The sequence below is a fragment of the Salvia hispanica genome, chromosome 6 (assembly GCF_023119035.1).
Source record: "Salvia hispanica cultivar TCC Black 2014 chromosome 6, UniMelb_Shisp_WGS_1.0, whole genome shotgun sequence".
Classification (NCBI taxonomy): Eukaryota; Viridiplantae; Streptophyta; class Magnoliopsida; order Lamiales; family Lamiaceae; genus Salvia; species Salvia hispanica.
Window position 1 is genome coordinate 33,272,699 of NC_062970.1, and position 26,015 is coordinate 33,298,713.

Here is a 26,015-nt window from a genome sequence, read left to right on the forward strand (position 1 = left end):
ATTAATTCAGATCCTTTTTAATAAAAGCATAATGAAGAGTTGTAATATAGTAAAAAATATCTAATCAAACTTTTTTTTATTAATTTGAGAGCTATAAATAGAAAATTGGTGATTCCTTAAACAAATTGGGTATTTGATCGGTTAAATTTGATGATTACAAATCCATTTCATGTTGGAGTTTTAATCTTATGGCCAATTTATATTTATATCTTTGTCATAAAATTAATATAATTAAGAAATCTATAATATTTTGAGTTATATAGTCGAGAAAGTTGTGGAATACTTGTATAATGTATGGTTCCGCCGATGTTTATTTATATAGTATTTACTATTTCGTGGCATGTGTACGCATATTTGAGTGTATTGCTCAAACCAAAAAAATTTAATCTCTTTCGAATAATATTTTTTTGGTAATAATTTAGATTTGAGTGAAGCACTCAACTTCCACGAAACAATCCACCAACCCACTAAATTTTCTCCAACTTTCTTCAAAAAGAGAGAATATTAATATATATATTCAAAAGGCTAAAAATCAGAATAGTATATATGGTCTAAAAAGGTGTGGTCTTTTTCCACCGAATTTTTTTCGATGTGTTGTTTGAGCTCAAAACTACGAGGATATTGTGTTGGTGAGGATGCTGATGTGTGAAGATCCCATTGGCGGATAATAATCAATATTCCATCACAAGATTGAGCACGAACGAACACAAATCAATAGGAAATACCCCAATTTGTGATATAGACAGACATTCACTTGATTACTCATAGAATACGAAGTCCCACACGTTTTTTTAAAAATAAAATTGACATGGAATGATGTATACCACTTGAACAACTATAAATTGTACCGAGAGAATATTAATTTAGACCGTGGAATAGTTAAATTTTCATTTTTGGATCTTATTATGTTTACTACTAGTAAATGATAATTAGAGGTTTCAATTACATCTGCCATATCGACACACAAGGAAAAATTAAAAAGGAAAACTTCTCTATCCCCTTGGTAAAAAGAGTAAAATTTTGAATTAACTACAAAAGAAATAAATTTAACCCAACCCGTATATAATTTAACTCTACAATTTACAATTATTAGTAGTTATTTTGATATCCCATCTTTCATGATTAGTAGTCAGTGGAGACTTGGGTTGATGCATGAAAATCTTACAACAAAAATTATTAGTTTATTACTGCTACTATATTTTCACTCCTGATCGCCGTTGTATTTTTTGAGTCACAATCTAATTAATTATGTGGGATCTTTTCAACTCACTTTAGATGCATGTCTACCTCAACGTGTGCAAGATTTTGTGGCACCTATCTTAAAAGTAGAATGGTTAAAATCAACCTCTAATTGCTCTTATCATTAACAAATTCTACAACAAAGGTAATACCTATTCAAATAACTGTGATTTCATCATTACCATTAGATAAATCAAATATTCAAGAAAGAGATATACACACATCTATGTGAAATAGTCTTATTTGATAGAATTTGGTTATAACCTTACAAATTTGATTCTACGTACCTATACCTATTTTTTATAGCTTAATAATTTAATACTCCATTTTAATGGTTTTGTTTATATACTACTTGACATATATGTTCAAAAATCTTATTACAACTAGAATTAACCCTAATCAATAATAAGCAGAACATCTGCGAAGAGCACGTACAAAAAATCTTGATAAATATACAAATGAATAATAGAAGGGCTGATGCTGAAGCGCCCTTGTATATTATCCCTATATCTGTTATATATAGACAATCACTTCAACCTTACAAACTAGTTAGATTTCTGTCATTTGTTATCAGTATCAAAACAAACACATTTTCCTAAATCTAAAATGTAGTGTAATCCCATCCCATAAACAAAAAGTCATTCAACCAATGCTCAATCGAGAATCTGATGATCTTAGATTAGTTTGACGTCTTGGGATGCCAATCTCGCAAGCATTCACCCTTGCAGCAAACCGTAGCGAACAGAGTGATTCACCCACAGATGCAGGATCCGGTGAAACATTCACAAACATCAGAGTCTTCGAATCCCCGCCTAAGCAAGGCTGTATGTGAACAACAACAAAAGTTCAAGTGTTTAATAAATGGCAAAAATGCTTAAAATGCATGGGCTTTTCGATAATATTGCCATGCTGCAAGGCTAAAGAAGAAGTACCTGGAGAAGATAAGTGAGCTTGGAGTTCCTAAACGGAACGTGCTCCTCTTTCTTGGCCAAGGCAAAAATGACATCACTTAGTGATGATAAACTTTTATTGATGGCCTGATCGATTGTTGATAAAAAAGTATTAGTCAGATGGGGCAAGAAACTTTGCAAGAATAACAGAAGGCAACTCTTGCTTCTGATACCTGAGTTTCTTTAAGACGATCCCCAGTCGATCCACTCTTGGAAAGACGCTCACTACCAGCAAGGTCAATGAGATTCAGAACACCTTGGACTTGCTGATCAGTGCTCTATACCACACAATAATACTTATCAGCAACTTGCAAAAAGGAATAAATATCATATTTAGGAGCAAATAGCAATACCTCATTAACACCGACTATTCTTAGGGTAAAGACAAAATGGCTCCTTGAAGACTGTTCATTCATTTGGGTCTTGCCAACAGACCTAACAAGATAAATTCAGGATGCAAGTATGACAGAATCAATATCTTGGTTAAAAAATTAGCAACCCAAAACCATCATATAGCTTTAAAGTAAATGCTTTTATGCAGTATTTCAAAAGAAAAAGGAAGAAATAAGGAGATAGTAAACATGCAATTGTTTTTTACCTGCTCTGTGCTGCCCGTTCTAGGAGATAGGAAACTTCCCTGCTACTGCGGACATCAACAATTGTAAGATCAGAGACATAGGTGTTGCCATTTGCATCGTGCTTGATAGCATATTGCTTTGCAGCAGTATCTACTCGTGATGCATCGAAGGTTGATTTGTTTGCTGATAACAGGTCACGTATTGTTTCATTGTATATTTCAAGCATTGACACCTGAACATGTAAATATTTTAGCCAAAATATGTATATATATTCTTTGGAAGGCATAAATGAAAGACCACAGTTTCCTCCACACCTGCATCTCATACTTCCATCCTTGGGCTTCAAGCATTTGTTTTGTCTGAAATACTTGCTCTAATGACCTTGGAATTAAACCTTTCTGATCTAGTAGTCCTGGCTTACCCATCATTGTATACGTCTTACCAGACCCTGTTTGCCCATAGGCAAATATGCAGACCTGGTATGAAACACAATCAAATTAATAATAGGTTGTGAATGAGCACTTATGTGCAACTTCCATCATTTAGGCAAATGATGTTTCACGATGTGAGTATAATTCCTTTTGAAGAGTCCAAGGTCCTAATAAAAACTACTGTATCAAATTTTGACATGCATATCAGTGAATGTTCAAATTTACTAATAAGTTGGTAGAGTTTTCTTATCAACCATAACTCTAGTAAAATATTAGGTATCTATAAATTTAAGAGCAAATGATTCTTGAGTTCAGTAGAAACAGTACTACCTTATATCCATCAAGCGCACTTTGAACTAGTTGTGATATCTCCACAAAAACATCTTCTTGTGAGTTATCAGGCACGAATACTTTGTCAAAAGTGAAAGAGTGCTTTTGCCCTTGCAAGAAAACAAAACGTAGAAAGTTGAGAGGAAAATATTGATATGAGAACTAGTAATATACTAAGAATATATATTATATATTACAAAGATTTAGGAAAATGGGCATACCATTTTGGCTCAAATCAATGCCTCGACCCTGCGCTTCCATTGATGTTGGGAATGAAACAACTTTTACATCATTTCCAACCCCATCATCAGAAAGCAGGGGTCTCACTCTACAAAATACACGAATATTCCCTTTCAACTCCTGCATTAACAAGGATTCTAATTAGACTAGAATATCAAAAAACTAAATATTTGCTAAAAGATAAAATCTTAAATTTTAAATACAAAAGTAGTTATATAACATCACATAGTTTTTGTATAATTAGGTACCAGAATAGTGTTATGCAATTTCTTGCGAACATTTTCTCCCTCGACAATCTTTAACTCTGCATCAGCTAGACGACTTTTCAACTCAAGAATCATTGCCTTGTTCACCTCAAATTCGGATCTTGTTTCCATGGCTGATAGATCAGAAAGCTAGAGAGGAAAAAAGCAAATGGCGGGATTAAACAAAAACAAAGGTATTTCTGTTAAATACAGTTCATTATGAATACATAATTATAAAGGTCTTGGTATAATTACAAAGCAAGGCCAAATCAACAACCTGCAATTTCTGTTGCGCGGAAGCAAGTTGTTCGTGTAATCTTCTTATTTGCTCACTTTGATCCGAGCATGTTGACTGAAAAAAAATTCATGTGTCCAATAAGCAAAAAAAATTTCAAGCCTTCAACTGAGAAACATCAATTGAAAAGCAAACCTCCAGTTTCACTGTTTTAGTGTTCAGAGTCTCCAAATCTGCTGTGTACTTTCCAGTAAATTCCTTGTATTTTGAAACTTCAGATTGTAACCCTTCAACTTGTGCCAACTGTCGATCACGGTCCTCCCTCATTTGTTGCAGATCGCCTCTCAAGCGTGAAGCTTCACTGCCTAGTGCTTCTTTATGCTTGATTGCCTCATCTTGGGATGCCTATAAAAATCAAGTATGAAATGGGCCGTTTTCAGATAATGTTCGATCAATTGCTATTAATTAGTGTTCTAGTGATTGGCAACCAGACGATTTTTTGAGCAATAGCTCAATAACAAACCAATTGAGCAAGTGATAACAATAAGTTTAATGAAGTAGGATGTGTTACAAGTTCTATCACTATATGCTATCTCAAGTAAAAAATGTTCTACACGACTATTTGTGCATTTGGCATTCTCATGTGAGACTACTGAAGGCAACAAACTAAACTAAAAAATGGAATTATCTCTAAGATGTACAGATGGAACTAAAATTAGCTTGAAAACCATGCAAGAAGTATCAAAAATAAAAGTTATAATAAACACTACTAAATTCTTTGAGGGTTACCAAAAAGGATACTTCAGCAATAAAGCACAACATGTAAACCTAATGCGACATAGGTAAATCACATATCATGTGTATATAGAGGTGGCCATCACATATCCCCAAAAAATCCCATCCACAGACCACATTGTTGTGAAAGTGACGTAATATGGTAAACACAAAAAGCCACCCACAGGCTATAATGAAATGCAATGCTTCAGACCAATCTTCCACTAACCTAATACATAGATCTAAGAGTAACTAAGCTTTTCCTTAAAGCAATTAAACTCCACTTCTTTATATTAGGAACATGATGAATTTCCTAAGCATTTCATATCAGATGAAAAGAACAGATCTAATGAAAATAAGACCAAGAGCCCAATCCCCCCCAAAAAAAGCCTTACCCGTGACAAACTAAGCTGCTCTTGCAGAGAAGTAAAGTTGCCCCTCAAAATGCTTAGGTTTTCCACAACGGCTGCCTTTTCTTCCTGAACACGTTTGAGCGTAGTATTTGTCGCTTCAAGATCCGATTGAAGCCTAGTATTCCATTGATGCAAACTCGTATTAAACTCTTGTAACCGCCTGTATGTATCATTAAGTGACTGAATCTGCAGAAGGAAGTACACGTGATGACAATTTTTAGTGTTACACTGTTACACTAAGATGAAATCAATTCTGAAATCATACTTCAAATTTACAAGCACTAACTACTTACCTTCTGGTTAGCACTAGCATTATCCAATTGACTTCGCCTAAGATCTTCAGAAAGAGAAGCTTGTAATTTCTCTGCGGCCAATCTCAAGTCTCTTTCTCTAGCCAAAGAATCTAATGCTTCCTAGTAGATTCATTTTACAGTTTAGTATGACAATCCAAAATACAAAACCGATACTACTTTTAACGCATGTCAAGGCTCGTACCACTCTGTCAACTTCCTCCTTTGCAAACTTTGACTGCAAAGCTTCCAAATTTTTCCTCAATTCCATAATAATAGAATTCAATTCATCTTCCTTGGCCTTCATCATCGACTCTGGAAAGAGACAATTATGTATTTTGGGACTTTATTTATAAGTTCTGAAGTAAAAACAGAACGATGTTAATAAGACAAAGAACAACATACCCGTATCATTGCACTTCTTTTCTGCCAATTCCAACAGTTTTTTAATTTTTTCCTGCTCCTCAACATAGTTTGCTTCAAGTTGCAGAAACCATTTGATACATTGCTTAAGTCTTTTGATGAAATCAATCATTTTGTCATTCTTCTCCTGCAACACAAGAGTAACCATTATAACTCAAGCATGAAAAACTTTATAATAAAAGAACTCATTGCCAAAGCACTCAACCGAAAAACATATACTTCTACTTAATAACTGAAGTCTCCACTGCAACGTACCCTGTAGTTCAAATTTTTCTTCAACTTCTCGGTGAGTAAGGTATCGACATCCTCTTTTGTGAACTCAATTGCACCACAATCAGAACCAATATTGCTTGGCGGCGCACTAAGTGGTGGTAGATCTTGGCCCCCATTTACCACTGAAAATGCTTGACGAGTTTGAGTTCGTGTTCCAGTGTTAGGTGCCATTTTTGTGCTAGCAATCCCTCTCCTCTTATCTAAGGAACCCTCATCGATACTACTACTTTTTCTCTGCATAAACCATCAGCACCCAACTATCGTTTAAGTTATGACTAGAGAAAAACTTAAGAGAGTTACGGAATTTATATAGAAACAAAATATGCAGAAATGTAGAAAATCGAGAAGTTAAGCAGCAACAACAACAACAATACCTACGAATTTGAAAATTTTAAAAGAGATTTACATTAATGGAAGAGAAATTCACTGTTGAAGGACTGGGAGGAGCCTTGTTCTGGTTCTTGGAAACCATTTGAATGAAGGGCGTATGTAGAGGTTTTGTGTGTGTGTGTGAGAGAGAGAGAGGAGATAGCGAGAGGCGGACGGTTTAATTTGCTGGTGGGACCGTGGTTTATTGCAATGGAAGCTACGGCAAAAAATTCATTATTGCTTTGAATTGCAGGGATCAGAATAGAAAAAGGTTTAAAACTCAAAAGGAGGGATTGGAATTGGAATGCCGAACTGCAGTGAAAATTCTTGATTCGTTTTCTGAAGCTTTAGATTATGAAAATTGGAGGAAAATTTGGGTACTGGTTGAGTAATAAACTGGTAATTATGTTGAGATGTGAAGGTTAAGTGAGGAAGAATTGAATGCAGATCCGTGTAGAGAGAGATGGGTAAGCGTCATTTGAATTTTGTTTCTGATTCAATAGAGAGACATCCGTTGTAAATTTGACTTGACCAAAATGCCCATGGGCTCAGAATCCATTTCATCGAAATTTCGAAATATAATGCTAGTGAGTTACTCCAAAGAGTGACTAGATGTTATAAATTTTTACAATCAATTAAGTTTTGTCTTTTGACTTAATATTTGTTACTTTGAAACGTTATTTTATTAACTTAACAAATAAATTTATTTTGTTTTTATAAATAAACAAATTAATTAAATAAATTGTACTCCTTGCATATTTAATCATGTATGTGAAAAAGAATAAAGTCACTTGGAGAAAATTATTATCTAAAATCGGGCCACATTCATCAGGTTCTCATTTGCACAACAAGATCTAAGATTTTAACGGCCTCGATTTTGACTTCAACTTAGACTTTCCTGCCGATCCACAACACATATGGCCAACATCGATTGTTGAAATATCAGGTCATCCACAACCCATTCCTTTTATTGATTATTGCACTACTCTATCACAAGACCCACAACACTGTTTATATATTTCTCAATTTCCCATGAGTATCTTGTAAATTATTTAGACATGTTGTAGCCATTTTTCCCAAGTGTATTCTATTATATTTTGTTGGAGTTGCTCGTGGGTGATGGGATTGCGAGACGACTCACGATAGTGTAGGTATTCACGAATTGGTGACAATGCAACTTAATGTGTAGGATTACTTGCACTGTCTGGGTTTGACAAGTCTGGGAGTATCTTCGCCAAATTGATTAATAATATTTGTTTCTATTTTTTCAATAATCACATTGTACATTATAATGGATGCGTACTCAGATACACAACTCTAATTACATAACATGTGCCCATGATAACAACCTTTTTATTACAAGGTATGACAGCAAAACAATGTTGCAATATCATTTATATTCAGCAAACATGCGACATAGAAATATCACCCGATGTCCCGATCGCATTAGCTCATTATCATACTAATCATAAATAGCTTCTTAATGAAGGTGTACCACTATATATTTTTAATAGAATAAATAGTTTGTTCTCTCCCGATAGTTTAATATAAAAGCAAATAAATTAGGAGTAATAGTATTTATTATATATTCGATGTAGGTGAGTTGAAAAACCATGATTACATCCTTTAAATCCCCTCTCATGCAAGCTTAATAGAGAGAAAAAATATGAAATAATTTTTAAATTATATTTGTTTCTATAAAAAAAATACTCCATATATAAAATCATTTGCATAAAATGAGTAATAACACTGGTAGCATATTTCCTGAATCGAAGACCATTTCCAAATTGCAAAATACCCCTTGCTTGAAGAGGGTGACAAGAATTTACACTTTTTTACCTTTTTCACGAGTGGAAACTTGTCACACAAACACAGAATAATTAGTTTAATTAATTAATTAATAAGGTGAGAGATAATGCATGGAGTTGTTCATCTATCTATTTCGTTTGTTGATGCTCTTTATTTTCAACTTTATTGAAAAACTGATGGATGGATGCTTCTTCTTTACAAACGCACTTACGCCTCTCAGCTTGTGCATTACTTTCATGGGAATTAAGATATAACTTTCCAACTCACACACTCCACTGCTTATTGATGCTCACTCATTGCCCTTTTCTCACTAAATGAGTTAATACTTAATACTTACTTTTTTGGGGGATTTGCTAACTATATAAATTAAATAATATAATGGCATTCTCACTCAGGCAACATCGGAATATTGGAATATTGGAATATATTCGATGGGGGGCACTATTAATATTAACAAATATATATATAATTAAATAAGTTAATGGATAGTAATTTCAGTGATGCATGTATCAATAAATTTGTTAAAATATTCTACTTGGATCCAAATATTGACCAATAGTATCCGGTATCCCAAAGAATCTAAATTGTTTGAAAATTTTGCGTGTTATAAAATTTAAATATTGTTTAATTAAACTTACCTTTTCTATCAAACGAACGAATTCATTATTTCATAATTTATTGTTCTTAGTGATTGCAATACACATAACATTATTACATAATTGGTTAGATGCACAGCTTTTATCGGACTATATATGATTCAACAACTTTTTAGAGATACTTAAACAGATAGGATTTTTTTCTAAAATAAAAATTAATATGATGAGTTATCACCCCTACCAATGAATTCTTGGTATGTGTTCAAAGAGTGAAAATTCCAATTTTTACAAGTCATGCATTTCCACAATGAATTTGTACATGTTTAACCTAGAATCCACGGTTAATTATATTCAAAAAAATGGATTCTAAACTTAGTAATAGTACTTATAATTTATTTTGAAGAAAGATGAACAAGGTTGAAACCGAGCTACTGAAAACAAACATTGGGTTGACTTTTGGGCCCGTTATTTCAAAGCTTTTTTGGCCCAAGGTCCGTTTGTTGTGGTGGGCTTACTAGCCAAACTTTTAAGAAAGCATGGGTCATAATTGGAGTAATGGTTCATGGGTTAGAATTTGAGTCTAATCCAGGCAATGGGCATGTTTGGGCCTATTTTAAACTAATCATTCTACTCCCTCAATTCCGTACTAATAGAGTCATTTTGCTATTTCAATACGTTCCATAGTAGTAGAATCATTTCCTTTTTTTAAGTACTTTTTCTTACTTTATTGTTTCTTTATCTCTTTACCTTTTTCATTTTCCATTTTATTCTCTCTTTACTTAACTCACCTAACACAATTTTCTCAATCTCCGTGCCGAAAAGAAATGTCTCAATAATTATGGAACGGAGGGAGTAGTATTTAGAAAATCAACTTCCAATGATACATATGTTAAATTTGGTTACCCAAAAATTGGATGTGTGACGTTAAATTTTATGGTCAAGCTCAAACTTACTACCAACCAAAATTTAGACTACTAACTTAGCATGGACATCCATTTCTAAATCATAAACACGAAAAAAGAAGCAAAGAAAATGGTCTCTCTATTCAATATTCATATGCACTCGACGAGAGGGATATTTCATGAAATAAATTACTGTATAAACGAGAGAGAGAGAATTGATGATATGTTAAATTAAGTTCCTTTTGGTGCATCAGAATCTGTAGGAAGTTTGGGGATTCTGATCTCTAGCAGAGAATCATTCTTGATATAAGCTTCAGCTTTCCTCCAATCTGCATTCTCAGGCACTTCAATCCTCCTAACATACCCATGCTCCCACCACTGGCTGCTTTTCCACTTCCTATTCTTACTCTCTTTTTGTTGCCCACTTATCTCCATAATCTTCCCATTTTCCACTGATACTTCAACACTGCTTTGCCTATTACCTAATCACACACTCTAAATTATGGAAAATCGTACTCAAAATTAGGGCAAACAAGGTTTAATTGGCTACTAACCAGACAGATCTGCTTTGAGGATAAAATCGGTATGATTTTGGCACCAATCGACGCTGCGGTGAGCGGAATTGGGCAGCACTTCGTCGGATTGGAACTCCCATAGAGGGAAGGCATCTGACGGATCGAAGAATTTACCGAATAAGGAAGGGCTGAAGAGCGATCCAGGCTTGTGCGTAGTTAGGGCTGCGAACACATCTTCTTTCAGCGGTTGGCACCATTTGTGGGGGTTGTGGTCTTCGAATTGGATCTCGATTTGTTTGCTACTCATCTAAATGGGGAAACGATGGAAACCTGTGAATTTAGCAGAGATGTGAGTTGCATTATAAAGCAGAGAATCAATTCCGTGGGAATCTGATAAAGTTTGTGGCGATCGATATCGAATATTTTGCTTTTCACGGAAGTCCATCTTCCGATTATGCAAAAAGCATGTTCTAGATTAATGCTTACCCCTTAACAACTGTTCCATTCATTATAAGGACCTTCATACTATGATTATTTGATTTTGAATTGAGACCGTAGAAATCGCTTTCTTATTTTTTTATGCTACACGTATATTTTATAATTTTATTTTTACTTTTTGCGTTGAATACAAATGGAGTATTTGATTTGACAGTGATATCACTTCCAATTTAATCAATGGATGAACACTACTCAAACATAAAAGTCAATAAAGATAATTTTTTTTCACTTTTAACTAAATTTGAGTTTGTAAAGTGATAATTTTTGTTTTTCAATTTCTAGTCATAAAACACTGACAAAATCGTGAAACTGTCCACGTAGCAAAACGAGTTTTTAAATTTCATCATGCATCTGTTAAATATTTTGTTGATGTCATTTAGTAGTATTTTTTTTTTTAAACCATCAATACATTTTGAATCTAATGCTAATACAATTGATTCTTTAATTTCATCTTGGTCAGTTAATGGTACTCCTATCATTCACGGGTGCTGTTCCTCACATTCCAATTTTTTAAAATTTTTATTTTTTTTTATTAAGTGTTATATTTTAAATTTAAAAAATGATGATGTGCAGAACAGCATCCCCTGCTGTGATTCCTCCACAGCAGGGGATCCAACCCCATCATTCATTGATTCGAGATTGCAGGCAGGCAAGACCAATTATGAGAAGAAGCGTCATTGCATGCTCGCCTATCGTTGAAGTACAATTTCATGGCCGAGCATTAGGAGGGATTTTGGAGATTGTATGGAAAATGCCTTATGTTCGTTGCCCTTCACTATCGATATCAGCCAAAATCTAGGTTGGGGTCTTCGTGATATACATCGCGAATGAAACTCTAACATCGAAGTTAACAGCTCCGTCAATCCTTACCAAAATAGGAAGAAATCCGCCCTTCATCATCGATGTCAGCCAAAATCTAGGTTGGGCTCATCGTGATATACATCGCGAATAAAACTCTAACATCAAATTTAACAGCTCTGTCAATTTTAGAACAAAATCATAGAATGTTCATATGTTTAAGAGAAAAATGTAATTAAAATATTAATATATTTAGAACCAAAAATGCATTTTAGTCTAGTTGAAGTGTTTAACTAATGTGCTACTAGTATTTAAGGTATTCGGTAGGTCAAAATCGTTTTTACAATCAAATGTAACAGCACCATCACTTTTAGGATAAAAATGAACTGATTCGTTATGTCAGAAATCATAAGCTACCAAACGTAATATTCTAGACTAAAGTTGTAAGATAACTCTATTTTTAATGTTTTATATGACAGTCCTACCATATATGCATAAACGTATGGAAATATGGTATATAAACTTTGTAATAATTTCCTTATAAGAATGTATGGATAGATATGAATGAATGAAGATTTTCCATCATGTATTAATTTCATTTTTGAAAGAGTAAATTGATAATCTTAAACTACAAAAAGCAAAGCAGGGTATATCATATTCGCGCTAAAAATGACATAAAGAAACTCGCAACAAAATTTCGTGAGAAACACCAACAAACATACCATCAAATTTTGGTCAGATTTCGTGTGACAGGGAAAGTCAACATCAATTCGTAAATGTTAATGTTTCAATCCCATCTGGTTGATCACGAAACCCCACACCTCACATTCAATAATTTCATTTCCATTTTTCTGGGCCTATTCAATCGCCCTGTTTCTTGGAATTTTTCCGGCTCCTTCTTTTGCTTCATGCAAACTGGAGCATTTGCTCGGAAATTCCCACATTTTGCAATCAAGATTGTTGATCATTTCGGTCCTGTGCATGATTCCGATATTTTTGGCGGAAATATTGAGGTGGGCAGCCTAGATTCTTGGTGAAAAGGATTAAAAATCCGTTCTTGATCGAAATGTGGTTAATCAGAATATGAAATTGTTGTAATGCAATGAGAAGCATTTTGCAGAATAGGGAATATGAGGTTTCAAATGATAATCATAAGAGGAGGTTTTATCTATATGGCGTTTGTGTTTGTGCTTTCGATTACATCGGTGATGGGTGTGGAGAGCAAGGACCAAGAAACCTTACTTTCTTCTTTGATGGACGCAGGGGAGATCAATCAAGAGATGGTACTCACCTCTAAATTTTATCATCCACAATCCTAATTTGGGAAGTTGTCAAGTTTGCTTTGCCATAATTCATTCTCTGGTTTTTCATCCTGAATGCCCTTACAACTTTGCTTCACAGCAATGCTGGTTAAGAATGAATTATAGTATAAAGGTTAGGCCAAATGGGGAAGTTTTTGGTTTATGATGAATGGATTTAGATTATTCATTCTCTCAAGGTTTTTAAGGTACACGTGTTCACTTTCCTCTTAAAGGTGGAGTTCCTCACACCATTTCATAAAAATCCTCTTCCTATTTCAACCAACTGCTCTAAGAAGCCATCAACTGTGAGCTACTGTTTTGTGGATAAATGCCATGGATGTGCTTTGCACAATTTGTGGATTCTGTTGAACTTCCTTAGTAAGGTTTCTATATATGTCTATGTGCTGCATAAATGATCCTGATCCAAAGGACTTTCTTGATGCAGGCTGAATCACTACGGACTGACTGCAGGAACGAGCTATCAAATGCCAAGAAAACCTTGCAGGATATTGAGTTATGTTTCACAAAAGAGAGGTCGGTTCGTCGTGAGGAGCTTTATGGTGGGTTGTCCAGAGGAAAGACACAGGATGCTCGCAATGTCATGTGCCCTCATGTTAAGAAAATCCTTGTAGATTGTATAAGGGATAAAAACCTAGTGCTTCCTGTCACAGGAGAGAAGAAGGATTTGAAAACTTCCAATGCCAAGTACTTGGGATCTTTACCATCTTCTCCCGTACGGCGTGAGTTAGCTGAGAAATCCAGAGAACCAGCCGATCCAGTCCCAACCATCATGCTTGCTGTCGGTGTAACTGCGTCCCTCACCTTTATTGTTTCTGTTCTGCTGTTTTATTTCTGCTGCGGGGGTAGCTTTGCAGCAGGTCGAACCGATGAGAGAGCGCTCCTCAGCTTAGCCTTAAGCGACAGTTCCATTGGTATATAATGCTTTTTCTTGTCATAACTCATCTTTACTGGATCCCTTCTCAGCCATGTCTATTTCCTCAATGCTTTAGCCTCTTCGCGGAAGTCATTGACATTAGGAACATTGTCAAATGAAGAAAAGCTCGATAGCCAGTCTTTCAGCAGCAGCTTGGGGCATACCAGAAGTAGCGGGACCTTACACTTGGAATCGCGGTCTTTGGGCAATTTGAACCATAGCAGTAGCAGCGGAGACTTATTTATGGAGTCGAACGAAGCATGTTCTCCGAATGATGCACTTACTCTGAGTAACTCAATCACTCTGAGCAGTTCCAAAAAAGAGAATCCGCTTGGAACCTCTGCAGACGATGCTGCCAACTCTGCTCCGGTATTTCCACCTCTTAAGCCGCCTCCTGGAAGAATAACCCCTGTCAACCCTCCTCCTCCTCCTCCTCCAGTTAGCTCGGCTCCTCCCCAGCCCCCAACTGCAGCTCTCAGTACACCGAGTCCACTAGATCCTAGAGCTCCAGCACCCCCACCTCCCATGAATGCTCCTGGAGCACCCCCACCTCCTAGAGCTCCCGGTGGTCCACGTCCTCCAGGACCTCCACCACCACCTGGCCCCAGGGGGGGTGGTCCTCGCGCGCCAGGACCCCCACCGCCTCCAGGTGTTGGAGGTGCTCCACGGCCTCCTGGCGTGAGGCCTCCTAGGGGTGCACATCATGCACCAAGCTCCTCCACAGGAGATATTGATGACGGTGGTTCTATGACGAAGTTGAAACCTTTTTTCTGGGACAAGGTGAATACCAGTGCTGATGATACAATGGTTTGGAATCAGCTCAAAGGCGGATCCTTCCAGTAAGTTTTGTTTTTCAGCCATTTAAATGCTTGTTTAAGTACTTTTCCGTGAACTTGTCGTTTGACATGTAATGACGTCTCAACAGGTTCAATGAAGAGATGATCGAAACCCTATTTGGATATGCCCCAGCTAGTAAAAACAAGGTTCCGGCAAAGAAAGATGCTTCCCAAGAGGCTCCTAAGTTCATTCAAATAATTGATGCCAAGAAGGCACAGAATCTGTCGATTATGCTCAAGGCATTATGCGTGACTACAGATGAAGTCCGAGATGCACTCGAAGAAGGTTGTTTTGCCTACCATTGCCTCTGTTAATTTGCACAATGGCATTTCGATGAGAGATCACATGATGTAGCAATTACAAAATGGGAATCTCTAAATGAAAGATATAAATAGTACTAGTATGTAAATGTATAAATGGAAATAAAGATTATTATGCAGGTACCGTGCTTGTGATAAACTATCTAGAGGTGGTTATTCCTCATTGATCTCCTTGTTTCAAATTATGTAGGTAACGAGCTTCCTGCAGAACTTATTCTGACATTGTTAAAGATGGCGCCTACTTCTGAAGAAGAACTAAAACTGCGACTCTTCACGGGTGACTTGACCCTGCTAGGTCCTGCAGAACGCTTTCTAAAGGTCGTAGTTGATATTCCATACGCGTATAAGAGGCTAGAATGTCTTTCCTTCATGGGCGTCCTTGAGGAGGAGTCAGCCACACTAAAAGATTCTTTTGTGGTTTTGGAGGTAAGCTACTGATATATTGTTGCTCATCATCTATGAACGCTGAAATAACGGGATCAATATATCCTGTCATATTATGTAAGCTAGTGAGCGAATAACCAGAGAAAACTGAATGATGATTTTCTACTCCATTGGTAAAAACTGGTCTTTTAGTTAGGTTGATGAACTCATATATATAGAGGCACACTTCTATTCACCCGCCTAATTAGATCCTAATTGTGATTAATAAACTCTAACTAGGGATTAAGAAAGCCTAATTTAGATGAATACACTATAATCAGTTAAGTGTCCAAAACTGTATGATTTCTCAATATTTTGCAGGCTGCATGCACAGAACTGCATAAAAACAGATTGTTTCTCAAACTTCTTGAAGCAGTTCTGAAAACTGGTAATCGCATGAATAGTGGCACATTTCGTGGTGGTGCACAAGCATTTAAGCTCGACACGCTTCTAAAGTTATCGGATGTGAAAGGACTAGACGGAAAAACCACGTTGCTGCACTTTGTCGTTCAAGAAATAATCCGAGGGGAAGGCATAAGAGCTGCTCGAGCAGCACAAGAGATGCGAAGCATGTCCAGCGTCGTGTCTGAAGATCTTGACAACGGTCCTGTCCTAGATACAGATGAGAACTTAAGGAGCCTCGGTCTTCAGGCCGTGTCACGTCTTGGAAATGATCTCGAGGTTGTGAAAAGAGCTGCAGTTTTAGAAATTGATAACTTAACTGGGACAGTTGGAAGGCTCGGTCATGCACTTGTGAAAGCGAAGAATTTCCTCAACACGGAAATGCAGACGATAGAGGGAGAAGACAGGGGGTTTCAAGCCTCATTGAGGAGTTTTGTGGAGAATGCTGAGCCTAATGTCAGGTGGTTGCTAGAGGAAGAGAAACGAATAAGCATGCTGATCAAGAGCACTGCAGATTACTTTCATGGATCTTCAGGTAAGGTTGACGAAGGATTGCGATTATTCTCTGTCGTTCGCGATTTCCTTGTGATACTAGATAAAGTATGCCTTGAAGTTAAAACCACACCAGCAAAGCCAAAGGAGCAAAAACGGAAAGAGGAGAAGCCTAAATTGGTGGAAAAGCCTAAAGATGAGAAGCCTATTACATCAGCTCCGAAAGATGATACAGTTGCTGCGCCTCCGGTTCAGCCCCCAGCGGCCATAGCTAGTGGAGGTGCGGCTAGCCCGGATAGCTCAGATGATTCAGATGAGTCAGACAATTCAAGTTCAGAGGAGGATACATCAACTACCAAAGATGATCCAGTTGTCACCTCAAAAACCAACACCTCCAGTCCCAGCCGTACCTAATACGCATCCAGATACTTCAGAGGATTCGAGTTCTTAAGAAGAGGACAAGCCAAACACATCAACTACAAAAGAAGAGAGCTCTACTAGTGCATCAACTGTGAAGGAGGGTCCTCCGGATAGTTGAGACGAACACGAGGACAAGGGCTGATGTTACATAAATTAGAAAAAAAAGCAAGTGCAAGAAAGCCTCATCTTAGTTTAATGCAACCTCTTCATTGTTAAACAAGTTGATGTCCAAGAGAAAATGGTAGCATCTCTTCTTTGATTAGGGTGATAGTTCCTTGTGAAATTGGGCATTGATGATATTTGGAATGTGTAGGAAACCTTTTGTATTTTCTTCCCACTTGGGTTTGTATCATTTTGTAGCTTTATGTTGTTTATTGCAGTGCTTCCATTAGATTACTAGAAATAGATAAGCTCTTTTATTTATGTACAGATATGATTCAAATTTAAAATCATCACTGCCGTGTGACTTGTCTTGTTTTATGTATTCCATTATTTTCTTTTTTTTTAGCATGTGAAAGTGTGCACTTCGCAAATGAACTTGATTTTGTGCATTTCAATTAATCGTATGGAAACTTTAAAGTTTCATAATCTTGAATTCCACAATGTAACTTCTAAATGCCAAAAAATAAAATTGAGCATTTTAGCAAGAATTTGAGACCTAGTTATATACCACTACTACACAACCTATATAAGACCCAAATAAAATCTAGCTAACAACTCAACAGAAAAATCTTCCAGTTGCCTGCCTAATATCTAAAGGAAATGAAAGAGAAGAGAGTAAAAGAACAGCTGCCAAAAAATCTCAGCTGCAAAATCTCCTAATACAACACCGTGACTAGGCAGAAGAATACACGATTCGGTATATCTTTTTCCAGGTAAACTAGTTCAATAATCATCTAAAACTGCTTCTTATGCAACACCTAAGTTCAACCTTTTGCAATTTATATAGTTGATTAGCAGCAGCTTCCTGGATGATACCAAGAAAAGAGAATTACTGAAAGAGATATTGCTATTCACATCCAACAAAATTTTATCATACTAGGATTTGAGAAGGAACAAAAGTGTGTCCTTTGAATGTAAGTCAAAGAATAAATGAAGGAGTACAAATCGTAGATCCTAGATTGTTACATGCTGGGATATATCGAATGGAATTATAGAACCTGGTCTCCTAAGAGGCAGCAGCTAATTCTGTTGCTTTCTCTTTTTCTTTAGCCACTCTCTTCCAGTTCTCCGCACTGTCAATGATTTCTCCAGTCTTTATTAGGTAACGAACACGTTTACCATCATCCAAGGTTTTATGACCAACCCTGCTCACCACCTCCTTCTCTTTCGAATAAAGCATAACATTTGAGCTGTGAATAGGGGCTTCAATCTGAAAATAGATAAAAACATTAAACATGTTAATAAGTGCAATGACTTCACTCAGCCTTACTTGCATATCACCACATAAGATTTTCAAGAGGGAATTGTAGGTCCAAGCTCCAAGCTGGGAAGAGAAATAACCTTGATTATCTGCCCAGGTTCATCCTCTCCCTTGCTCTTAACATGCTTTGTCTTCAAGTTAATATCTTTAATCACAATGCTGCTATTATGCGTGAAAATTTTGCTAACCTCGCCGACTTTACCTTTGTCCTTTCCAGAAATGACTTTTACAGTATCTCCGAGTTTAACGTGCATTTTATGTAGCACCGGTAAACTGTTTGGTTTGCACTCTTTCCTCTCCCATCGTTTAAGCTGTTGGTGAGATTTCAATTTAGTTAGTAAGAAACTTCGCTTGCAACTTTGAAGATAAAATTCAGAGATGTAACACAGCAAAAATGATGAAATAGTAGGCATAGTAGGAGTGCAACTGTTTAGATGCAAGAATCAGTCAAACAAATAGCAAAGAACAAAAAGGTAATTCTTAAAAATAATCAAGACATATTTTAATAGAACGAATGAAATACTTCTTTAAAGGAGAACTACTGGAAGAATTTTTCCTGTCCATTCCTAGACTAGCTATAAAAAAGAAGCTTCATCGATCTATACAGAATATGCATGTCATGCACTGGGAGACTATGATAAACTTATCTTACAATGTAGCTAAAGAGGAAACGGTGATTTTGAATTCAATGAAAATTAAATAAGCAGGTGCAGCTTAGTCAGATACTACTAGGAGCAAATGATGTGTAAAATGATCAAACTCAACCAACCTTGGCGACAATTGAAGTCGGCTGCTCTGTTAACTTAACCTGCAAGCAGAAGCACGAGTTATTACAATAAACCAAAGATGCATCTTGTTCCAAGGCTTAGTGGCAGGAAAGCTCACACATTGCACCAAAAACAACTCCACAAGTTCACAAAGCATGCTTCATACATGTGCATTGGTTTAGTTTGGCTATGTTATGTAACGAAGAAACCTCAGACTTTTTACGTATATCCGGTACAAGTAGCCTAATGCGTTAAAAGAAGCATACTGAAGTCAATTCAGTTTCTTCAACAATTCACTCTCTACCTTCAAACATGATGACATCAGTTACTCTTCAATTGCTTATAAGTCATAAACACTAGAGTTATTTATCAAAGCGAAAGTAATGGGGATAACAATCATAACACTAATTCATTTATTAATCAGGGTTTGACACACGGAGTATAACAGCGAATTTATAGCTCCGTGTTCTGTTAAACCCCCTTCTCACTTTAGCACATTAAAATTTGAATTTCAAGTAATTTATTGGATGATTTGACGAAGATAATTGATAATACAGCGGTAAGAAAAACATACAAGGGGCAGGTGAAGGGAGGGAGCGACGCTTTTTCCGAGGAAGGAACTGGGGCCGAGATTGAGCGAGCTAAATGAGCTCTGAAGAGCAGCCATTGTTGGATTTCTCTGACTAGGCGGAGTGACGAGAGAGAGAGAGAGAGAGAGAGAGAGAGAGATAGAGATAATGTTCCAGAATCGCCTTTCTATCCAGTGCCCTGCCGTCCGGTTTCTACAGTTGAAATTTGTCTTCAAGAGTCGTGTCTCCCTCCCTCCTGAATATAGATGATAAATAAAGAAGTCGCATCTTCCTCTAATGTTGAATAGTACTAGTACAAGTAATTTTATTGAGATACATTTGTTTCAACAAGTTTTTCCTAACAATATAAGCAATTACTTTCTACAAAGTCTCCGTTTGGCACACACTACACACGCTTCTCATATTTTACATATTTCACACACTACACACACTGCACACATTAATATCGTATTTCTTTTGTAATATTATGACTTAAAACAAATAATACTACATGTACTAAATTTAATATTTCAATTTCCAAGTTTTGACTCTGTTTTATAAAAATATTTGATTTTATACCAAAAATGGATGAAAAAGTTAATAGAATATATACCATACTCATTTTATGTACTCATATTTATCATCTTAACATGTATGACAATATCCGAGCTTTAGTCGAAGAAACTTTATTACTTGACCTAGCAAACTTGATCATAAGACTATAAATTTGCTAAAATGAATGCTAGAAATTATGTTTAACTCTATTCAACCAAAGGTCTAAGTCGAATTATGTTCAGCGACATCTTCGCACATAGATTTTGTCCGAATTTCTAAAAGAAACAGTAATCTAGCAGGACGTCTATTTCTAGACCAGAATTTCCCAAGAAAAGAAATACTAGTAAAATATGTATGTACAACATGGATTGCTTTCATAATCATTAGATCAAAAATTCCTGTGGAGATATACAAAACTAGAGCGATGAAAGAAAAAAAAAAAAGGTCAATCTGGAGAAGTTACTATATACACAAAGCAAAATGAAAAAATATCCGAAGGCCTATCTGAAGCAGCTGGGCGCTGTTTGAGCAAAAGCTAAGGATTGTGGTGTGATCAAAATCCAAATTCAAAAGATAGAAAGAAGAAAAGAATAAAAGAAAAGCATGCTCTTTAAACATCAATGGAGTCGGCCGTGCTGTCTAGTGATTCCACTCTTTGGTGTTGAGAAGTTGGGCTGCGACGATCTAATTGTTCCATGTTGACAATGACAGAATCTGCCCTAGGAGTCCTGGATTCTTTCTGCTTCCGCCTAACATGCCTGGATTTATGAATCTTTGAGAGCTCCTGAACTATGTCCCTCATGCTTGGTCTCTTTTTAGCTGTAGGGTTCACACATTTGTGTGCGAGGGCAGCCACTTCATTGAGTTCTTCCACATCAACTCTCCCATCTAGACGAGGATCAGCAAGTTCCTCCCATCCAACTTTTCCATCGGTGTTCATGGCTGCCTGTGATCATATTTACCAAAATCAACTAGAGAAAACAATGATCAAACAAATGATGCAGACAGAGTGACACCAATGCTGGCAGAGGAACAAGAGAAAAGAAGAAAAGAATCGTTTATCCTAAATAAAAAACCAGATCCTCGATTATTAAATAAGACGCATGAAACTGGAGAAAAGACGGAAAACATAAATGGTGCGAGGAGAATATGTGATATGCCAAAAGTCGGTGTAATCATAAGATTGTGAGGCAATCTAAGACTATGGAGACAACTTACCAGCTCAACATACTCCATAAGACCCTGGAGGGGATTTCTTGCCGCAACAAGTTCAAAAAGCAACACCCCATAGCTGTAAACATCACTTTTTTTTGTAAATGACCGGGTTGATATGTATTCAGGATCGAGATACCCAAAAGTCCCTTGAATATTAGAGACTTTCTTGTTAACCATCTCTTCTCTTGAAAGTCCAAAGTCTGCCACCTGTGAAATAGCCCATGCATAGTATGAACATCTTAAAAACGCACTAGTACGTCATAAGAATTTTGAACATCTTTTTATAAGAATAATGGAATACTGACAAAGAATTACCCTGGCTCTCATGGAATGATCCAACAAAATATTTGAGGATTTGATGTCACGATGTATCACAGATGGAACTGCCTGTAAGCAATTGCAAAAGCAGAAGATAAGCATGTGACAACAAGGCAGCAAACAGATGCATAACCATAAAAGACTAGTATTTGTTGTGAGCATAAAAATAAGTTATCCAACGTACCCCGTCATGAAGATATTCCAAGCCCCTAGCCACATCGAGGGCTATTTGAACTCTTAATTCCCAACTCAAAGGCTGAAGTATCTCATCTAAAAGAACATGCGAAAAAAAGGTAATGATTCAGCAATAATGGAAAAGTACCATCAAGTAAAAATTCCAAATTTAAATAATGGATACTGACAGGTTCATGATTTTCAAATTACTCAAGTACAAGATATATAAGACACAGGCAGAGTAAAAATTCCAAAATATGCCTAAAAAAATATTAAATGTGTAGTAAATACCGCCTACTTTGAGCCAGAAGTAGATTTAAGTTACAATAAAGAGTACTCTGTACATATCATTCAAAGTGTCTCACTTTCCTTTTTGAGTTGTCTCACTCCTCTCTCTCTCTCTCTAAACACATGTTAGCCGATACACTTTATACTCTAATCACCTTTTCATACATGTGCTCATTTGTAAAGAAATGAGACAATTCGAGTGGGACGGAGGGAGTATCATATACTTTAAGCAATGCGGATCAAATTCTTAGAGAAAACTTATCAGGCAAAGGATGCGAAAGTTAAGTTCATAGTCAGCTGGAACTGCCTATGTTACAAGTTATCTTCTCAAATATCTAGTTTCCAACCAAACACACATTGTGGTTTAAATAACAAAAGTTTCATTCCATTTTCAAATTTCTTATATTGTAAATTAGGAATTCTTAAAAATTGCATCAAGATCCAGATAGCAATGAAGACAACGACTTGAAGAGATAGACCCAGGTGGGCTTCACCAAATACTGTTGAACAAAAACAATTTCATTTCTTAAATTGAAAGCAATGTTATAGGCACTTACTGTACAAATGCGAAGCCAAACTTCCTCTGCTCATATATACGTAAATAAGCATATGTTGGTTTTTCTCTGCACAATACCCAACCAAATTCACAAGGTTCCTGTGATGTAACCTTCCTAATAGCATAACCTGAGCACAAGAGCAGATAAAGAATAAATATGGTAATGTAGTCACAAAAAATCTTCAAATCATGCACTAACAGCAGTGTACAACTTTCTCACTGGAGAAGGACATGAGGAAACACTATCATTGTTATCAAAGCCATATAGTGTTTTTTCCTCTTTTTCAATAATTTGTTCTTGATCTCCCATCCAACCATTTCTATATGATATTTCATTGACGAATATAGTTTAACATCCCATCTTGAATAAAGAACTTCATTATAGTTATTATTCGGCTCTCATGTTATCTATTTTCCATTGTTGAGTTGGAACTGAAGCTGGCAATATGTAGTTGTACATTATATGACTCAATGGGAGGTGTAGCTAATAATTTAGTTATAAGATTATTATGTTGATTTAAAAGTCTAAAATAAAGCACATTTTGACTGCCATATAAGTTAGTTGATAAATGGAAGTACCTCTGTATGGAACTCTTTCTCACCCTGCTTTGAATCAGTGGCCAACACTTTAACAGCAACAGTCTCTTCAGCAGACATCTGAGCTTTATAAACTGGACCATAAGCCCCTTTACCAATTAAAGTTGTAAAATTGTATGTTGCTTTTTGCAGGTCCCTGCTCGTAGGTTAACAAAACAATATCATAAGAAAAAGGCTAAAACAATGACATGTACATAAAATACCCATGTAGACTATTTATGCCAGACACTAATTTTGCTATTTCATCTTGAGGCAAATTACTTTTTCCTTTTAGTTCCTATTCATAGCGATCTTGTAAAAGATGCATGGTAAATACATCTATGATATTTTGAATATACAAAATACGGAGTAGATGATTACAGGCATATCATCTTCATTATGAAGATTCAACTTCGAATCACTATTCATACCTATGTTGCATAAGACATATAGCAATTGAATCAGCGTGAGAACACTTACTTGTAGGAATACTCCAGTATGCCTGTTGCAGTGACTAAATTCACCTTCTTAAGCCCCCTAAGCCACAAGGGCATACTACTCGGCATCACGGACTTGGGCGATTCAGTGCCAAGCGATGAATCTGTTGCACAAGAATCAACCCCATTTGTACGTATAGGGATCGTTGCATTCCTCCTAGAGCTGCTATTCCCTATTTGGGAATTCTTCCTATGATACTTGAAGCAAAAAAATGCTGTTACAGCCAAAGCCACTCCGATCACCACTCCAATCGATAACCCGATAATTAAGCCTGATGATTCCCCTTCCATCTCTTTCTTTACAACTCAACCTCCTCAACCCTACTATCTAATCCGTCCATGTGACTGCAAGACAGTAGCAATAATGATTCATGAAAAACTAGTAAATCAAATAATCTTCAGATAGGATCTCAAGACCATAAATGCGGAGCCCTTGGTTTTAATTATGCCTATGAAATTGCGCTACAGATGCATGACAGTTACAGAGTTTTATGAGGAAATAATCAACAAAAGATATGCAACTTGTGAATTAGGGGTCTAGAACGTTGAAAAAGAATAAATGTGTAAGCAACAACAACAAGATAATCAACAAACAACAGCGGAACAAAAATTCATGCGTTATCGTCAATCTCAGTAGTTTCCAAAACAGCACGAGTCAAAAATTCGCCTCGCGATTTTGTCAACAAAAAACAATAAGTATAAATCAGCAGGAAGTTCCAGGAAAAGTAGCAGATAAACACCGAAAATTTTAATCAAAACACATCCAGAAAAAAGGAAAAAACAGGACAGAGAGAAAATTGAATAATACTTTGCTGAAATTTTGCTGACCAACTAATGTTATCCCCATCTCTCTTCTTCTTCTTCAGAAACACATAAACACACACTCTCTCTCTGGAGAAAGAAAAAAAGAAAATGAAAAAATCAGCGATGAAAACAGGGAGAAATGTAGGAGGAGGAAGGAATCAGGTGCGGGAGTAAGGGTGAAGATTGAGCTGGTAGTTTGGATTTGTTCGGGGAGAAAGAAGGCGACATTTGATTTGGTATATATTAGGGGAGAAGAGAGGAAGAAACAATGGCAACTGGTCAAGAAAGGATCACTGCAATTGTTATTGTCGATGAGAGAGATGAGTTGTTTTGTTGGATTACATAATTCAAGTGATTCCGCTCGTAAATGCTATACTACGCGTGCCACTCTGCCATTTCTTATTTCCCAAAATACCCTTTTCTCTTTGTTTTTTTATTTCTGCCCTCTTATCCAAATTAATTATTATTATGTCGGATCATATTCCTCTTAATAAATAATCCATCCAATTTAATTCATCGACTTTGATTGTTTATGCGCCAACAACCAATTTATTTCCATGTACTAGTATTGGTGTGATATTAAATTACTACTCTATTATCAAATTATGTGATGTATAGTCTCATTTTGAGTTTTATTGTGTAATTCGTGATATAAAAGTGAAATCAAGTTTTTTTAAAAAAAATTAATGCGAAAGTTATATAATTCTGAGAGATCTATAAATAAAAACTTTTAATAAATGGAGTAATTAGTAATTTTCCAACATAATTTCTTGGAAAATTAATTCCAATAAACGAATATCCATATCTGCGAAACAGTCACCAAATGCATTTTGTTTATAGAATTTTATACGTACAATTCACATTAAGATATATAAAATTCCACGTTCAAATTCAGATATTTGGAATTTCACAATTTAGGACAGTTCAGATTGCAGAATAAGAAATATTTCATCAAACAAAGTCTAAAAGACTGAAATAGGTCAATTAATCATTTATAGAATTTCTCTAATTACATTATTTATTTAAGGAGAACTACATTTTAGTCTATACTCCTATTTGCTACTTGCACATTTATGATTGTTGGAGTGAATACATGAAATGATATTAAATTATTTATGCAGTACTATGTTTAAAGTATTTTTTTTTATTTTTTATTTTTTACTTTTTCTTTTTCTTCTTTTTTATTATTTTTTTCGTGATTTTTTTTGAGTGAAGTACAAATTTGGTAGTATTTGA

The 26,015-nt window shown here is 35.9% G+C and overlaps 5 protein-coding genes across 6 annotated transcripts; 1 reads left to right on the top strand and 4 right to left on the bottom strand.

Moving 5' to 3' along the window:
• Positions 1–1,671: 1,671 nt before the first annotated feature.
• LOC125197246 (kinesin-like protein KIN-14N) lies at positions 1,672–7,236 on the bottom strand. 2 transcript variants are annotated; one of them, XM_048095968.1, is made up of 17 exons: positions 6,828–7,236; positions 6,404–6,655; positions 6,131–6,275; positions 5,931–6,040; positions 5,729–5,848; positions 5,418–5,621; positions 4,444–4,653; positions 4,291–4,365; positions 4,017–4,163; positions 3,750–3,888; positions 3,529–3,638; positions 3,082–3,243; positions 2,788–2,999; positions 2,543–2,624; positions 2,363–2,467; positions 2,172–2,276; positions 1,672–2,061 (listed from the first exon to the last, which is right to left on the bottom strand). In XM_048095968.1, exons 1-17 carry the CDS (start codon positions 6,891–6,893, stop codon positions 1,882–1,884), a joined length of 2,424 nt encoding a protein of 807 aa, XP_047951925.1. In that variant the 5' UTR covers positions 6,894–7,236; the 3' UTR covers positions 1,672–1,881. The 2 variants fall into 2 exon arrangements, with proteins under 2 accessions (XP_047951925.1, XP_047951926.1); XM_048095969.1 differs by lacking the exon at positions 6,828–7,236 and adding an exon at positions 6,796–6,813.
• A 2,979-nt stretch (positions 7,237–10,215) lies between these two features.
• On the bottom strand, positions 10,216–11,080 carry LOC125193114 (21.7 kDa class VI heat shock protein). The gene is made up of 2 exons (XM_048090857.1): positions 10,652–11,080; positions 10,216–10,579 (listed from the first exon to the last, which is right to left on the bottom strand). The coding sequence occupies exons 1-2, from the start codon at positions 10,917–10,919 to the stop codon at positions 10,329–10,331; spliced, it is 519 nt and encodes a 172-aa protein (XP_047946814.1). The 5' UTR covers positions 10,920–11,080; the 3' UTR covers positions 10,216–10,328.
• A 2,000-nt stretch (positions 11,081–13,080) lies between these two features.
• On the top strand, positions 13,081–17,031 carry LOC125195171 (formin-like protein 5). The gene is made up of 7 exons (XM_048093358.1): positions 13,081–13,191; positions 13,655–14,141; positions 14,220–14,366; positions 14,490–14,982; positions 15,069–15,265; positions 15,491–15,726; positions 16,045–17,031. Exons 1-7 carry the CDS (start codon positions 13,081–13,083, stop codon positions 17,029–17,031), a joined length of 2,658 nt encoding a protein of 885 aa, XP_047949315.1.
• Positions 17,032–18,049: 1,018 nt separating this feature from the next.
• LOC125191931 (50S ribosomal protein L24, chloroplastic) lies at positions 18,050–19,957 on the bottom strand. Its single transcript, XM_048089366.1, has 4 exons — positions 19,802–19,957; positions 19,230–19,268; positions 18,541–18,771; positions 18,050–18,409 (listed from the first exon to the last, which is right to left on the bottom strand). Exons 1-4 carry the CDS (start codon positions 19,892–19,894, stop codon positions 18,206–18,208), a joined length of 567 nt encoding a protein of 188 aa, XP_047945323.1. The 5' UTR covers positions 19,895–19,957; the 3' UTR covers positions 18,050–18,205.
• A 747-nt stretch (positions 19,958–20,704) lies between these two features.
• Positions 20,705–25,124, bottom strand: LOC125191754 (calcium/calmodulin-regulated receptor-like kinase 1). The gene is made up of 8 exons (XM_048089167.1): positions 24,784–25,124; positions 23,959–24,320; positions 23,482–23,635; positions 22,904–23,030; positions 22,069–22,154; positions 21,882–21,953; positions 21,570–21,773; positions 20,705–21,297 (listed from the first exon to the last, which is right to left on the bottom strand). Exons 2-8 carry the CDS (start codon positions 24,264–24,266, stop codon positions 20,962–20,964), a joined length of 1,287 nt encoding a protein of 428 aa, XP_047945124.1. The 5' UTR covers positions 24,267–24,320; positions 24,784–25,124; the 3' UTR covers positions 20,705–20,961.
• Positions 25,125–26,015: the final 891 nt, after the last annotated feature.

Excerpts from the sequence above, each read along its gene's own strand:
- LOC125197246 (XM_048095968.1), bottom strand. The coding sequence starts at position 6,893 with ATGGTTTCCAAGAACCAGAACAAGGCTCCTCCCAGTCCTTCAACAGTG. Across the intron at positions 5,622-5,728 it reads ATGCTAGTGCTAACCAGAAG|ATTCAGTCACTTAATGATAC; the intron begins GTAAGTAGTTAG and ends TTCCTTCTGCAG. Across the intron at positions 3,639-3,749 it reads CATTGATTTGAGCCAAAATG|GGCAAAAGCACTCTTTCACT; the intron begins GTATGCCCATTT and ends TTTTCTTGCAAG.
- LOC125193114 (XM_048090857.1), bottom strand. The coding sequence starts at position 10,919 with ATGAGTAGCAAACAAATCGAGATCCAATTCGAAGACCACAACCCCCAC. Across the intron at positions 10,580-10,651 it reads CCTCAAAGCAGATCTGTCTG|GTAATAGGCAAAGCAGTGTT; the intron begins GTTAGTAGCCAA and ends GTGTGTGATTAG.
- LOC125195171 (XM_048093358.1), top strand. The coding sequence starts at position 13,081 with ATGGCGTTTGTGTTTGTGCTTTCGATTACATCGGTGATGGGTGTGGAG. Across the intron at positions 14,367-14,489 it reads GGGCAATTTGAACCATAGCA|ACGATGCTGCCAACTCTGCT; the intron begins GTAGCAGCGGAG and ends GAACCTCTGCAG. Across the intron at positions 15,727-16,044 it reads ATTCTTTTGTGGTTTTGGAG|GCTGCATGCACAGAACTGCA; the intron begins GTAAGCTACTGA and ends AATATTTTGCAG.
- LOC125191931 (XM_048089366.1), bottom strand. The coding sequence starts at position 19,894 with ATGGCTGCTCTTCAGAGCTCATTTAGCTCGCTCAATCTCGGCCCCAGT. Across the intron at positions 19,269-19,801 it reads CCTCCCTTCACCTGCCCCTT|GTTAAGTTAACAGAGCAGCC; the intron begins GTATGTTTTTCT and ends TTCTGCTTGCAG. Across the intron at positions 18,772-19,229 it reads CGACTTCAATTGTCGCCAAG|CTTAAACGATGGGAGAGGAA; the intron begins GTTGGTTGAGTT and ends TCTCACCAACAG.
- LOC125191754 (XM_048089167.1), bottom strand. The coding sequence starts at position 24,266 with ATGGAAGGGGAATCATCAGGCTTAATTATCGGGTTATCGATTGGAGTG. Across the intron at positions 21,774-21,881 it reads ATCATTCCATGAGAGCCAGG|GTGGCAGACTTTGGACTTTC; the intron begins GTAATTCTTTGT and ends GCTATTTCACAG. Across the intron at positions 21,298-21,569 it reads TTATGGAGTATGTTGAGCTG|GCAGCCATGAACACCGATGG; the intron begins GTAAGTTGTCTC and ends ATATGATCACAG.